The sequence below is a fragment of the Sitodiplosis mosellana genome, unplaced genomic scaffold (assembly GCF_009176505.1).
Source record: "Sitodiplosis mosellana isolate CC-2019 unplaced genomic scaffold, AAFC_SMos_1.0 Smas_scaffold_6181, whole genome shotgun sequence".
Lineage (NCBI taxonomy): Eukaryota > Metazoa > Arthropoda > Insecta > Diptera > Cecidomyiidae > Sitodiplosis > Sitodiplosis mosellana.
This window is the reverse complement of record NW_022601422.1, coordinates 3,441,976-3,454,598: the sequence shown is the minus strand read 5'-3', so window position 1 is coordinate 3,454,598 and position 12,623 is coordinate 3,441,976. Positions and strand designations below refer to the sequence as shown.

The 12,623-nt window shown below is 35.1% G+C and overlaps 1 protein-coding gene across 2 annotated transcripts; it reads left to right on the top strand.

Annotated features, from left to right (window-relative positions):
* Positions 1–5,528: 5,528 nt before the first annotated feature.
* Positions 5,529–11,245, top strand: LOC129576204 (signal transducer and transcription activator-like). Of its 2 annotated transcripts, none has more exons than XM_055460905.1 (7): positions 5,529–8,255; positions 8,398–8,899; positions 8,975–9,194; positions 9,270–9,533; positions 9,597–9,634; positions 10,444–10,639; positions 10,731–11,245. In XM_055460905.1, the coding sequence occupies exons 2-7, from the start codon at positions 8,792–8,794 to the stop codon at positions 10,733–10,735; spliced, it is 831 nt and encodes a 276-aa protein (XP_055316880.1). In that variant the 5' UTR covers positions 5,529–8,255; positions 8,398–8,791; the 3' UTR covers positions 10,736–11,245. The 2 variants fall into 2 exon arrangements, with proteins under 2 accessions (XP_055316880.1, XP_055316879.1); XM_055460904.1 differs by having other exon boundaries at positions 10,444–10,643.
* The last annotated feature ends 1,378 nt before the right edge of the window (positions 11,246–12,623 follow it).

The window sequence follows — 12,623 nt, the reverse complement described above, 5'->3', positions numbered from 1 at the left end:
CTATGCATGTTTACGTTCGATGTTTTCCTAATAAATTGTGTGTGTGTTTGCGGTTTGTTTGGCTTTTACCATCTGATGCCATACATTTGTTTCCGTTGCGTGTAATCTTAGTGGATCGACAACAAACAAGACCCAGCAACATTAAAACTCTAATGCCAACACCATACAGTCATTGGCGTATACACACACACAGACCAAATCCGTTCGTTCCGCTGACGTTTTTGGGGGAATTTTCCGTCGTTGTGTGTGCAAGTCTTTTTGGAATCGTGGGTATATCGTCAATGCTAAGACCGCTGCAATTTGCCATAAAATTTGACGGTAAATCTTATTTTTTTTGTTGTCCGTTTATTTATACACCATTTAATTTTTGCAGGTCACCACAAAAGAATACAGAAGAATTATGTCAATCGATTTAAACTGCACACGATTCAATCTAAACGGTATTTGAATGTTCTTTGACCGTGCCGTGTGCAATTAACTCAAAAAATTACCCACAAATAATGCAGAGGTGCGACAGATACACAGCCAATAATGTCCAAATGCAATAAATCATCATTTATACTGGTCGCATAGAATACCGGTTGAGAGTTTCTATATTCTATAGAACACTCATTGACACATACCATGGCATTAGCTATTCGGTTATGTGCTGTTGACCAAATTCAATCAGCGCACGAACGATCAATTTGTCGCCGGTTTTCATATTTTAGCGAAACATTTTTATCGTTTGCCTTGAATCGATATGTGTATATGTTTTTCTTCCCCTCCGTTTGGAACCGTAGTTCTCATTGATTTGGAACAATTAAAATTTATCTGCCACAAAAAAAGCACACTTAGAATCGAGTTTAAGCTTAATTATATTTTTAGATGGTAGGCCGCGTTTGTCACATCCAACTTCTTTTTTTGTTGATGTTTACTGATCAAAAGCTGTTGCTTGTTTGCCGTGCACTGCTTTAGAAAATGGCTCGTAGTTCCGATTGGTAATGTTCTTGTTAGCAGGAGAAAAAAAAAACTGAGTGAACGACCATGGGCCGTAATTATCGGATCTTGACTGCAACTTTGTTGTTTATCCGTTATAAATCACATACCGAAATTACCGCGAGCATACTCTTAAATCACATCACCGCGCAACACACACATTCAATTAAAATCGCTAGAATTTTCGTGCGTTTTTCGTTTTTTTTTTTTTTTACCAAAATGCGTTTTAAATCACCATCCGTTTTGCATTCGGAACATACTGTCCGATAAATGTATGTATATGCTTAAGAATTGCAATCGAAATGAAGACTGATCGGCTTAATAATAATATGACTGGTTTTTTCCTTTTAATTTTTCTTCATCGCCGCCACCGTCATACCGAATTCACCAGCCCAGTTCTCTCTGTCTCTTTTAAATTCAGATTCAATTTTGTTCGTTTGCTTGGCTTTGTATGGCATGGCTGGGCTGGGCTGGGCTGGTTTGATTGGCGCTACTGTGGTTGGTGTTTGTACGTTGGGTGCCACTATTGCGCTATTACAATTGCACAAAATTGTGGAAATAAACTGTTCGGACGAACAGGTATATGTGCTAGAATTGTGCAGCGTTTTTTCTTCATTTTTTTTTTTGATTTCGCATTTCCACTGCATTCGAATATGCGGCAGACATCGTGTATGCGCATGCACTTCAGCGCTCGTTCATAGTTCTACAAGCAGCGATTGAGAAAATACAAATGCGTTCGCTCGCCCAGCGCTGCACACGCTCATTTGATGTTGCATTATGAAATAGTGCGGTCAGGTAAAGCAAACGAATTAAATAAGTAACAACAACAAGTATATGCTTGAACAACATTTGAACAGCAGAAAATAAAAAAAAATATAATCACAAATGCAAGAGAATTAACGAAAAAAAAAAGAAACGAGCACTCGCATGTGTGCTTTCACGGTTTTAATTGTACTGTGCGCGCAAACACACACAAACAAGATAGACAGCGTTTGACCTAGAACAAAAAAAAATTCCTTCTCTATTCGTATGGAACAAAAGCAATTATACGCTTGCGCAGCTAAGTTCAACTGAGCAATTTCAGGAGGAAATTGTTCACACTTACTAAGTGCAGCCAGTGAATGCCGTGAGATTTTTTTTCGCGGTCTATTTACTTTTGTATTATACATTTCTAGTATATTTCTAACAAATTTCATTATTTATTCATATATTTCGCGCCCGAAAATCGATATGGCCCTTGTTATTGCAACTGACGACGGTTTTTTGTTGGGCAAATAATTTACATTTTTGGTTTCACTCGATCGCTGTGTGTATCTGAGTTTTATTTCTCATTTTCGTTTTTTTTTTGTCAATGGCAAAAATGCACACACCACCGAATGGTCTTTGCAGTGTGCGATCGCATGCGACGCATTTTAAAAAGAGACGGAAATCTATATGGCAAATGGGTGATCGTCATTTGGCATTGTTTGATACTTTGTTTTTTTTTTTTTTTGTTTCGTCACGTTTGAAGACATATTTAAATAACCAAATTAAGATAAATCACTGACGCTGAATATACCGCTAGAGATGGACTGCTGCCGTATGTTGAAACAGATATATCTAGACTTGTTTCATTTTTCCGTCGTGATTTCCTCGTTGATATGAAGTTCAACGCGAAGAGCAAATATACGCTTGATCGTCGTTTTATTGCTGCTACTGCTGCTGCTAACATTGTTACCAATCTTTTTTAATTACACACTATTCTGATTTAGTATTTTTTTTTCCCGCCACTTGGAAAAAAACTAGGAAAAAAAACGCGATCGTTCAAATGATCCGAATAAGGTGAATGCCAAACAAAGGCAAATCTCATATTATTCTTCTCATTCTCTCTATGCAGCGAACCGCGTCTAATGTCTCTTGCTCTTGCGGTGGTTTATGGAATTTTACCAAAACCACTATCCAATCCAAGTTAGATAGTTAGATAATTCGTAATGGCTTTTCGGGTTCTGATCACAATGATGCGCACCGTTATCGTTGTTCAATACAAAAGAACAGGAAAAACGGAAGTTGACGGTGTCGCTCGTCAATTTATGCAAACAACTTTATGAGCCAGGAAAAGAACACCGTATTTTTTTTTATTACTATTCCAATACCAATCGATGGGTGTGTACGAAAAACCTGTAAGAAAATCCAACATGAAATGAAAACTTGTTACATTAATCAAATACATTGTGAGCCTAATTTGTGATTTCCAAAAAATGTTGTTTTTTTCTACTTCTTTCGCAAGGCTGAATTATCGCTTGACCAATCGATTGTATTGATGAGCGAAAAATGTGTGTGTGTGTGTGTGTGTGTGTGTGTGCGCGCGCGCGCGATATTTTAAGCGAATCGTAGGTGGCTTGCGAATCGTTTCTTTTTTTACTTCTTCCTCTTTGCCAAAGAATTCAAAGCAATGTGATTAATGCCATTGCCATTTCCAAGTGAAAGAAAGTTTTTCCTTTTTTTAACGCCAACAACCGACCAAAAATTTCGTGATCTGCGAACTTTTTTTGGATGATAAATTATTCACAGCGGATAAATCAAAAACACAGCTCATTTTATGCGGTGCAACATTTTTATGGAGGGGGTTTTGATTCCTTTGTATTGATTACGTTTATTGTCACTCCATAAAAATCATTTTGCAACTCCATAAGAAATCTTTTATTTTTGCGGCCCGCATTATTCATGCCATGTGTCTTTTATTTTTAGTTGAGCAAAGCAAATCTCATTCGATACGTGTTATAGCACACGATGACTGTTCAACTTCAACCTACGCTCATTGACACACAGCGCTTTTTCACCAACTGAAATGAAAAAAAAAAACTTTGAATCCGCAAGAAAGTTCAATCTTTTCGTTTTTAATCACAAGTTTCGCAGAATAAGACAACAAATTCCGTTGAACAGTTTCGTCTAAAAAACCGTTCACTTGACGAAAATGTTATGAGGCTTTTTCGTTTCATCTTCTCTCGTTATTCATTCATCATCAATCGTCTGTGATGACAAAAAGTGCTGGGATCACGAAAATATTGTCTAAAATAAAATTTAAGTAATCTATTGATTAGATGAAAGCAGCCAAAATCACGTTTAGTGCAAACAACAAATTATTCCGGCCAATCAATGAGATTGATCCATATCTACTGTGTCCTTAAGGACACCATCAGATATTTATTCTATTGGGTGCATTTTCTTAATCGTCAAATTTTCTTTTTCTTCTGTTATTACCTAGGTTAAGGAAAAAAAAAACTATTTGAATGCCCCCAACACACAATTTTGTTTTTAAAAATCATCTTCAGGCATTTTCTATATGAGATATCACATAATGGAACTTTACACTTGTCTCTCTAACAATTTCCGTAAATTGAATTGTTGAAAAATGGGTGATTAATAACTTATTCGTTATTTTCATTAGATAACTCTGGAACAATCTCTTGAAGTAAATCTTCAAGATCATGGAATAGTTCCATTTTAGAAGCTATGGTTCTAAAGTAGAAAACGTGTCTCAAAACAGCCATAAAACGGCAGGTTTATTGTATTTTAACTCGATTCGACTGAAGATTATACGCCCAAACATCGCCTACGATCTAATACTGAACTATCTTCTCCACAATCACACACAAACAAGCTATCAGTTATTCTTGCATCGGTCCCAATAAAATCGGGACTTATCTTTGATTTCTGGTAGATTTATCGACATGGGATAGATTATGAAAGAGGTAAAAAACACATGAATATTTCAATAGGTTATAAAAAAAAGAATTATTTTTATGACCGATTTCCACGTCACTCAATGAATAATCAATTTGAGATATAGAAAATTGTGGGGAAAAAAAACGTTCTTGATTTTCTTTTGTGTTCACAATCATGATTGTGTTTTGCATTTGTGATGTTCACATTTTTTTCATATTAAATTGAATGTATGTTTTTCTTCCGACAATTCGATTTCTTTCCCGTGTATCGAGTTATAAAAGCTTTTCAAAACGTATGAAGCGTTTATACAAAACAAATTTTGTTGTAAGGTTTCTGAAAAATCTCCAGACTCAACGAAGACTTTGTAATGTTTCATTTATATGATTTGTCGATGCAACACAAAAAATGGAACACAATGCTTCATAACTTAACTATCACAAAACTACCTAGAATGGTTCCAATGGATCCTTCATCACACAACTTCTGAATTTCAGAACTCTCAAGAATTACTATTCCGTAGTCATTTGGACTGATAAAGAGGAACAATAGTTCAATGGCATTCCTCTTACACTATTGTACATATTAACACGTATAAAAATTGTGACGGCACAAAACGTTTCAAAGGGCGTTAAACAAACGTTTGATAAGATGTTTTTTTTTGTCGTACAAGTATTAGCTATCACCATTCAGATGGATTTGCTAAATATAGTCAATAATAATTTGATAAGCTTACTTTAGTTGATTTATTTTCCTTATTATATGCTGTATGCTGATGTGCTTCTGAATCTTTTCTCAAAAATTAAATTTTGAAGAAAAAAACTCTAATTTCAATGGCAGTTCCAATATTCTATACTCTGGGGTTAGTTACATTTCATGTGAATTTATTCTAGAAAATCAATCGTTTTCGATTCGAATAAAGTTGAACAAAATTGAACGTTGAATACTACGCAAAATTCAATCAACGGAAAGGTAAAGCGGTTGAACGAAATTGAGTTTTGAAAAAGTCATAAGTGAACTTGAATTGTGACCGGCAGCCCGTGGTGTAATTTTTTACGGTTTATTAGCGATTATCAGCCAATTATTGAAATCATGGTATCTTTCTGCGAGGTAGTTAACCAACAGCAGATAGATGTGGAGAATGAAGTGCGTGACTCTTATAAGCAAATCGGAGATGTATACATGATATTCAATGAATATCATATTAACAATGACACCGTGCGGAGTTACAACGCTGAATTTGAATCAAACAATAGGCAGTACTTAGCAAAGAACACCTAAGATTGAGGCGGAACTAGTTGATTATATGGAAAGAAGCAACAAAAGTTGGGCGATCATCAATAAAAAAAATGTAGTGATATATTGAGTCCGTTTCAAAACGTTTCTACATTGTTGAGCGATGCACAACGAATTCTCATCGATGATATATTGGGCAAATGGAAACGTGATCGAATTTTGTTCCTCTACGGTGAAGAAAACTTACCTAGGACGACGAAAATGATCGATAATTTAAACAATCTCAAAAGAACGCTCGACCAAATTCAAACACATTTCGAACAATTGTTTGAATTGGTTTGGTATACGCGTGAATTGTTAAGCCAAATTCATGACTGTTACTTTCACAAGGCAAATGCTAGACCCCTAACGCCATCTATTGATTTTTGTAGAAATCATTAAAAGAACTGAGCTTCATGTCAAGTCTACTATTAAGTCTAAACCTTAGACTTAACAGTGGACTTGACATGAAACTCAGTACTTTACTTTAACTTAACTTACATTTGAGCTACTTAAACTAACTTAATAGCAAAACGTCAAACCAAATGGTAGTTGTACTCGCTGTTGACGTCTATTGTATTTTCCTTGTGGTTACTTTTGTGCACACTTTATGGATACGCTCGAAGTGAAAATCTCGCATGATTTCAACCTTATGCTACAGAAATTGATGTTAGCGAGCTTTGTCATATGCGAACACCCAGAACAGGTGATACATAAGGACAGAAAGTAAGTCATTAAATTGAAATCGATTTTTGTTAGCAAATTCTGCCAAAAAAATCAGAGATTACTATGGAATATTTTGATTCATATGGGATAGAAATATCGCATAAAAATAACAGATATTTTTCACGCGTTCTGTTCAGCGAAACACATAAATACACAATAGCGATTCTGCACACACAAAGTCGCTGTTTTTTCGCTATACTCTTCACACTTACTACTAAATATTAGATATTTTTGGACTCTGAACATTGAATGCGTTGAACGTTGAACACAACGCGTGAAAAATATCTGTTATTTTAATGCGATATTTTTATCCTATATGAATAAAAATATCCCATAGTAATCTCTGGTTCAAATTTATCGATTTACAATTGGCGAAAATTACACAAAACACAGGAATGGATGTAATGGACGAAAAATTTGCGCTGCAATTTCGATGCTCGATAAGAATTCAAAACTATCCAACAATATTTGAGCTAGTTTTTCTGCACTACATTCATATTTTGTTAGATTTATTCGTGACTGCCGAGCAACATACTTTCGTTTTCTTTTACAAGTGATTTTCCAATGTAGTTGTTTGACCAATGTAGTTGTTATCGGCATAAAGAATGTATACAATATATTAATAGCAGTTTTACTGTTCGTTGTAGTTGTTTTTACTCAGTTGTCAAATATACTGTGTGTGTCAATTTGTTCACTGGTCTGACTAAGTGTCAACTCAATGTTATCAAGCTCCTAACCTATCAATAGAACTTCCACGAAGTGTTTTGACTTTTGTACGTGCTTTAATATGTGCAATTGAACGATGCTATGTTTATCTTCCACTTCATCCCGCTCAGCTGCGTCTGTCTTGGTCTGCGTCTGCCAAATTATGCCGAATTATTTCAATTTTTTTTTCTCGTCGCAACCATGTTGTCTTTCTACGAGATAGTCAATCAACATCAGATGAATGTAGAAAACGAAGTGTGTGATCTCTATAAACAAATTGGTGATATACTTAGGATATTTAATGAATATCACATTAACAATGACACTGTAGAGAGTTACAACACTAATTTCGAATCAAATACAAGGCAGTACGCAGAATATTCTCAACGATTCCTTGAATTAGATTCGGAGCCCAGAACGCCTGCAATTGCAGCGGAACTAGATGCTTGCATACAAATGCGCGACAAAATGTGGCAGATCATCAATCAAAACATCTTGAGTCCGTTTCAAAACGTTTTTACATTATTGAATGATGCACAACGAATTCTCATCGAAAATGTGTTGGGCAAATGGAAACGTGACCAAATTTTGTTTCTCTACGGTGAAGATAACTTACCGAGAACAAAGCAAATGGTCGATAATCTAGGAAGTTTACTCGATTAAATTCAAACGCATTTTGAAAAATTGTTTGAATTGGTTTGGTATACGCGTGAATTACTAAGCAAAATTCATGACTGTTACTTTCGTGCAAACTTTGTTGGTACACTGGCAGCAGAAGCTCATGGCCTCAATCGTATACTACAGAAAATGCTATTAGCGGGTTTTGTCATATTCGAACATCCAGAACAGGTCATACATAAAGATAAAAGGTAATCCAATCGAATTTGTATAATTTTCATATGGATTTTCGTTGGTAAATGTTGCCAAAAAATTGACACGAATCGATAAGGATTTGAAGGAAGAAAAACAGAAAATAATGAACACTTTGATTTGAAAAAATCCGATTCACAGATTTAAGGCAAAAGTGCGTGTACTTTTGTCTAAATACATTACACAAGTCAGGTTTCAGGTGAGTTTTGATAAATGTCAAGATGATGCCTTTCGGTCTAAGCTATTGACAAATGATTGACAAAATAACGAGAAATTACGAACACGATACTTTTCATCCAGTCAATGAAGAAAAAAAACCTTTGGAATAAATTTTTGAACAAATCTTCTAACGATTTTCCATTTTCTTCACCACCGTACAGAGAGTCAAGTGAAACAACTGCACCAGCACCACAAACAACAACAAGAGCAGGACCAATGGTTAACTCCGTTGAATGAAAAATTACACGACATTCCCTACCCCAATTTTGCCGCGTTTCCATTGCCATGCGATAATTTAGAGTTTAATCTAACAGATATGAGACTAACGACAATTGCGCGAACTCCATTGATGGGTGCAATGGACGAAAAATTTGCACTCCAATTTCGATGCTCATTAAAAATTAAAAATGAACTAAAATCGGATGTAAATTGTTTATATTAATTTAATTTCAGATCAGTTCGTGGTTTGAAAATAAATTTTCTGTTTGATTTGCATTAGATTTGGACGACATCGGTGCCAGTTGTGGTCACAACGAATGTGAGTCAAGATGCAGAAGGTTGGGCCGCCATAACATGGGATAATTCGTTCTTTGCAACCGATCGAGATCCATTCACCGTTCCCGAAAGCGTCCCTTGGTCGCATATGAAGTGGGTTTTATGCACGAGATTCTTCTATCAAACGGGCTGCCATTTGAATGAACAACACTTGCAATATTTGTGTAAATATCAGATTATTTCTTTCATACTTTCCCAACTTTTGGACAATAAAATTTTATTTAAATTTCTATCGGTAGATAAAAAAAATTTCGGACTTCCATACGATCCTTCCGGAGACGATCGTTTCATTTCATGGCATCAATTTGCTAAAGATAAAGGAACGAGAAAATTCACATTTTTCACTTGGTTCTACGAGGTTACAAAACTAATACGATCGCACCTGAGCAAAGAATGGGAAAATGGTCTCATCGAAGGCTTTATTAGCATGGATGAGGCGTCGGAAAAGCTTCAATACTCTAAATCGGGCACATTTTTGCTACGATTCTCGGACAGTACGCCTGGTACATATAATTACAATAATTTGTACAACACCATAGTTTCATAGGATTATTTGTTCTATTTAGGTGGCATTTCAGTTGCTTCATATACAACAATAGACAACGTTCTAGGCTAGGGGCTTTTTACTCTTTTTCATATATGTGATTTGTACGGATAAACGCGCATAGATTGTGTGCCACAGTGAAGTGTGTCGAATTTTGCACATAGTCACGAATATTACGCATAGAAGCGAATACGCGTGCACATAATGACGCCACGATGCGATTTAAGATGCATCAACACAATGTCAACATTCTGTTGTATCGTTAAGTTTCGTTCAAACAATATTTGACATCAACAATTTCTGTCTTTAATATTTATCAAATCTCTTGCTAATGAGATTGTTCTTAATTGATGAAAATTGAATTTAAATATAACACAAAATTAAAATATAATAGCAAAGAATAAGAATGAAAACGAAAATCAAAATGTTATATTATACAAATATTGAAGTAAAACCGCCGATAGTTTTGGTAGATATAAAAATCGTTGAAAAAATAAGTGCGACGATTCATTAAACTTTGAAATAGCATCTGGATTATAAATAATAAAAAATCCATATGTACAAATGTGAGCCGAAATAAGTACAAATCAAACACTTGCAGTCAAGTATTTCTTGAATTTTTACATGAAAAAAGTCGTTGCACTTTGAATTCAAAATAGTCGATATTGTGGCGTGTGACCAATCAGAGAAGGAAACATTTTAGTAGGATTCATGCGAAATTATTCGCAGTATGAATGGTCTATGTGCAGTATTCGGACATCGAATGTGTGCACTTCTAACGAATAGGTACGAAGAAATCGTCACATACTATGAGTTGAAGCGCATATTCTTCGCATAAAACGAATTTTTTTCGAGTTAAATGCCCCTAGGTTCTAGGAATTCATCATATGACACCGTATGTTCGTAGTGATTTCGATATAAAAAAGCCCCCCTGTACAATTGGTGATTTTATTAAAGATCTCTTCTACTATACCCATCTCTATCCAAATTTGGAAAAAGATACAGTATTCTGTTTCTATTACACACCACCTAAGCGGCAGTCTGGACCATATGGCCCAAAAAAATGCATGTATTTGTCTTTTTTTTTTTAAATTAATCTTGATTAAATGGTCGCTAAAAACTCATTTCACTTTCTTTATATTCTGGTTTTCAATAGGGTAATTGGGTAGGACAATTCAAAAGAAACTTCGAGTCTCAACTAAATCACTGGAAGAGAATTAATCACTGGAAATAATAAGAAAAAACTGGCGTAAGATCAAGGCAAAACTATCCAATTTGAATGTGCAGCGTAATATCAGTGAACAAACATTAGTTGCTCAAAATAGATTGTTTGCTGTTTTTAAACTGCTACAATTGCCGTTTAACTTCAAATCGAACGAGGCAACATAAATGGCGTGTTGCGACCAATGAACTATATCAGAAGTTATCATAAAATCACATACAGAATACCACCACACTAGACTTTCTCTTGGTCGATTTGATTGGATTAAAATTTAATTTTTTTCTCGATTTATTGACACGAGAGGCACTAAAAAGTAAAAAGAACGCAATGAAATTTCAATAGAAAATAGAATTGAGAATTATTTGAATTGAAAAAGGTAAAGAAACATTTTTTAATTGTAAGAAAATCATTTTAATTAGTCAAGTTTTATAGTCAATAAAAAGTTTTAAATAAAATCCCTTGAGTGTTTGTTTTAATTTCGCATTCACATTTCATTCATGTATCGAGTTAAAAACCTTCATAACATATTCTAAGTAATTAACAAAAGCGAATACTTTTGTAAGGTTTCCAAAAAAAACCTTCTATCTCAACGAAGACTTTTTGGTGTTTCGGTTGTGTTTCCATGATAACGTATCGTCATAACACAAAAAAAGATGATTACAATGCCTTACATACATGTTCAGGTTGTTAATTATTGTATTTTCTTTCATTTTCAATGAAAACTTACAACGCGTGAAAGCGTAAGCTGTCCTTTTGAATCTTCTTGCTATAATTTCGACTTGGTCGGCCACGCTGACTGTGGGCATGCGAAAGACAACAAGATATGTTTCTGCTTTTAAGATTGGTTCATACACACAAGCCAAAAAACGCTCTGAATTTTCGAAAAGAAATAGCAAAAGCCCCGATGAAACGGAGTAAGCAAGAGACAGCAAAAAATGGAAATTAATTCGCAAGTCCGATTTATAAATAAAGAGCCGAGGCAAAAAAAAACACACACACACACACACCGCACCGCTAACACTATAAATGGCGAGAATTTCTTTTCGAGAGGTAAAACAAGAAATAAATAAAAAAAAATAAGAAGTATCAAGATAAACGAGCGACGAATGAAAAAAAAAGAAGAAGAAAATCACACAGCATCATGAATTGAACCCACGGTGGAAAAAAAAATCGAGTCGATTGTAAAGAAATTTAGATGTTGATAGACGGATTTAAAAGAATCGTAATGCTCTCCACCTTTCGAAAATGGCCAAATGTTGTATACATAACATGTGTTTGTTTTTTCTGGCTTTCTGTCGGAGCTGAGAGTGTATTTTGAGTGCAATGTCTTTATCTATAGTTTGGTATTATGCTTAAAACACAGCTCTGCTATTTCCCCCTACCTATTCGGTCCCAAGTGATTCATTTCACCGACCAAACATTCTTTTTCTCTTATCTACGTGTCTTTCTTTTCCCGCAGAGTTTATTGAAAACAAAATAGAAACACCAGATAATGATAAGCAAATAATACAAATTGAACATGAAAAATTCAAAAGGAATGAAAACTAAAACGTTGCTTAATATTTTTCAATGCCTCGTTTTGAGGTCTCTTATTAAATATAGCTTGGAATCGGTACGATTTCATATGAATTTCGATGGAAATTTGGAGGTCATGCCCCGATATATGCATGCAATAATGACGATGACGGCAGCAGCAGCGGCGGCAATGACGATGGCATCGAATGTGGCATCAAGAAAACCAATTATGCACTCTTCCAGGTGCACTAGTTTAGTGGGTTTACGGTGGCGATATGCCTAAACTTTCCGTCAACAATTCACTTTGATTCG

Excerpts from the sequence above, each read along its gene's own strand:
- LOC129576204 (XM_055460904.1), top strand. The coding sequence starts at position 8,792 with ATGAGACTAACGACAATTGCGCGAACTCCATTGATGGGTGCAATGGAC. Across the intron at positions 9,195-9,269 it reads ACAACACTTGCAATATTTGT|ATAAAAAAAATTTCGGACTT; the intron begins GTAAATATCAGA and ends TTCTATCGGTAG. Across the intron at positions 9,635-10,443 it reads CATATACAACAATAGACAAC|GTTCTAGGAATTCATCATAT; the intron begins GTTCTAGGCTAG and ends AAATGCCCCTAG.